Source organism: Lethenteron reissneri, unplaced genomic scaffold (genome assembly GCF_015708825.2).
Source record: "Lethenteron reissneri isolate LAM-NWPU_2019-01 unplaced genomic scaffold, ASM1570882v1 scaffold_1624, whole genome shotgun sequence".
Lineage (NCBI taxonomy): Eukaryota > Metazoa > Chordata > Hyperoartia > Petromyzontiformes > Petromyzontidae > Lethenteron > Lethenteron reissneri.
Window position 1 is genome coordinate 32,501 of NW_026891360.1, and position 2,079 is coordinate 34,579.

The following is a 2,079-nucleotide window of genomic DNA, read 5'->3' on the forward strand; positions in this document are numbered from 1 at the left end:
AGAGCCCCTCACCGTTCTGGCGAATTGCCCGACGATGCTGGACGCAATTACCAGCGAAATGTCGTAGTGCTACTCAACAATTGTAAAAGTTGTGGCTTCACGCTTCAACAACACACCGGCGTGGGGGCTAAAGCAGCGAACTATTTTGTCTTTTGTCAACGTGACACTTTTTTAACCGATTGGCCGTGTCGGGTGGTGGAGGGTCACGACACATTTAACAGGACCCTGCGTGGTGGGCTGTTAGGAACGAGTAACCAAAGAATATAAACATAATGTATTGTTACACTTGTTTAGCCAGGAAAGCCTCACTGAGTCTAAAGGTTTTTGTAGGGTCCTGCCAAGTGTTTGCAGTAGGGGGCGATGTTGCTGCACCTAATCGGACGATACGAAGGGAGAGTTTGAGGCCTAGTTCTAGGCTTCAGGCCTAGCTGTAGGCTTTAGGCCGCTGTGAGTTAATTTTTTATTTAAATGTTTTAATTAAAACTATCTCAGGGAATTATAAGGGAATGTTACACGTGTTTAGCCAGGAAAGCCTCACTGAGTCTAAAGGTTTTTGTCGGGTCCTGCCAAGTGTTTGCAGTAGGGGGCGATGTTGCTACACGGTCAGACGGACGGACGGACGATATAATCTATTGTAGGCTGGTCCACTTCGTTCCTACCAGTATTAACAACGCCATCTAAACCCAACAACGTTGATTGTGAATAATACTGGTCGCGAAAGCCTCCGACGTGTTCAACTGACCTCGTGAGCGCTCTCCCCTCTGCTGTTCCCTCCCCAGTCACGCTGCAGATGCAGTGCGGGTGCAAGGAGCAGCTCAAGCGGAACGTCAAGTGCAAGCTTTGCCCGTGGACCGTCGATCAATTCGTTTGCAAGTAGCCTCGCGACCCGGTCTAGGGGTGGCCTGAGATCGCGACCCGCACGAAGCTGTTAATGGCATCGACATCGAGCGTGTAGCCCTCACTCAGAGCTGCGTGCGTTCTACTTTACACACTTCAATCGCGTGCGAGACACCGCCAGCTACACTTTCATCTTGTTGGTTCTTTCGGTAAAGTCGTCACGTAGAATGGAAGTAATAAAATAATAAAAATAACAAAAAAATTACGTTTCGATTTAAAGCTTCTTTCGTGACTGCAGGGATTCATCTTCTTGGTTCTTTCGGTAAAGTCGTCACGTAGAAGGGAAGTAATAAAATAATACAAATAAAAATAATAAAATAATTCTCACGACGTTTCGGCCACAACGCAAGCAGCCATCCTCAGGTGAAGAACAGGTCTGTCGGGGAGACAGCGTCTGAATGAAACAGCACACGTGCTTGGAGCGTGTATATAAGCTGGGCGCCTTGACAAAGGAATTTGCATATCAAGAGGAATTTAGCATATTTATGGGAAATGCAGGAATGTGATTAGTACTACTTATGCCCGTGCATTATGCAGGATTAGCAGCATCAAAGGGAAGGGATATGGGAAATGCAGGTATGTGATTAGTACTACTTGTGCCCGTGCATTATGCAGGATTAGCAGCATTAAAGGGAGGGGATATGGGAAATGCAGGTATGTGATTAGTACTACTTATGCCCGTGCATTGTGCAGGATTAGCAGCATTAAAGGGAGGGGATATGGGAAATGCAGGTATGTGATTAGTACTACTTATGCCCGTGCATTGTGCAGGATTAGCAGCATTAAAGGGAGGGGATATGGGAAATGCAGGTATGTGATTAGTACTACTTGTGTCTTCATCATCATCCGCCATGCAAATCATGGAAGCAGCGGCAGATGTGGAGGATGCCTGCAAAAGTGGTGCAAATGTGGTCACCCAGAAGAGACAGCGTACAACGGACAACGCCGCACTGCTTCCGGTCCACAAATAGGACGGAGACATCGCGGCAATGATGCACTCCGCTTCGCTTGCCTGGCTTGCCCACCTCATTGTGAAATTGTAGTCATTGTCTCTGCATCTACATCAGCAGTTGTACAAAAGAAGACCTCCTGCGTACCAGGCGAGGTAGTCAACATCTGCTAGCCACCGTGATGATGAGAGAGAGAGACACGCAAACTCCAAATCTACAGCAGCAGGCGTCA

At 47.5% G+C, this 2,079-nt stretch overlaps 1 protein-coding gene across 1 annotated transcript in view; it reads left to right on the top strand.

The window, feature by feature from the left end:
- LOC133362798 (protein Wnt-5a-like) overlaps window positions 1-877 on the top strand; it is an 18,750-nt gene extending 17,873 nt beyond the window's left edge. The window contains exon 7 of the mRNA XM_061581741.1: window positions 780-877. Coding sequence (XP_061437725.1) covers window positions 780-877 — 98 coding nt within the window. The remainder of the gene's footprint in view (window positions 1-779) is intronic.
- The last annotated feature ends 1,202 nt before the right edge of the window (window positions 878-2,079 follow it).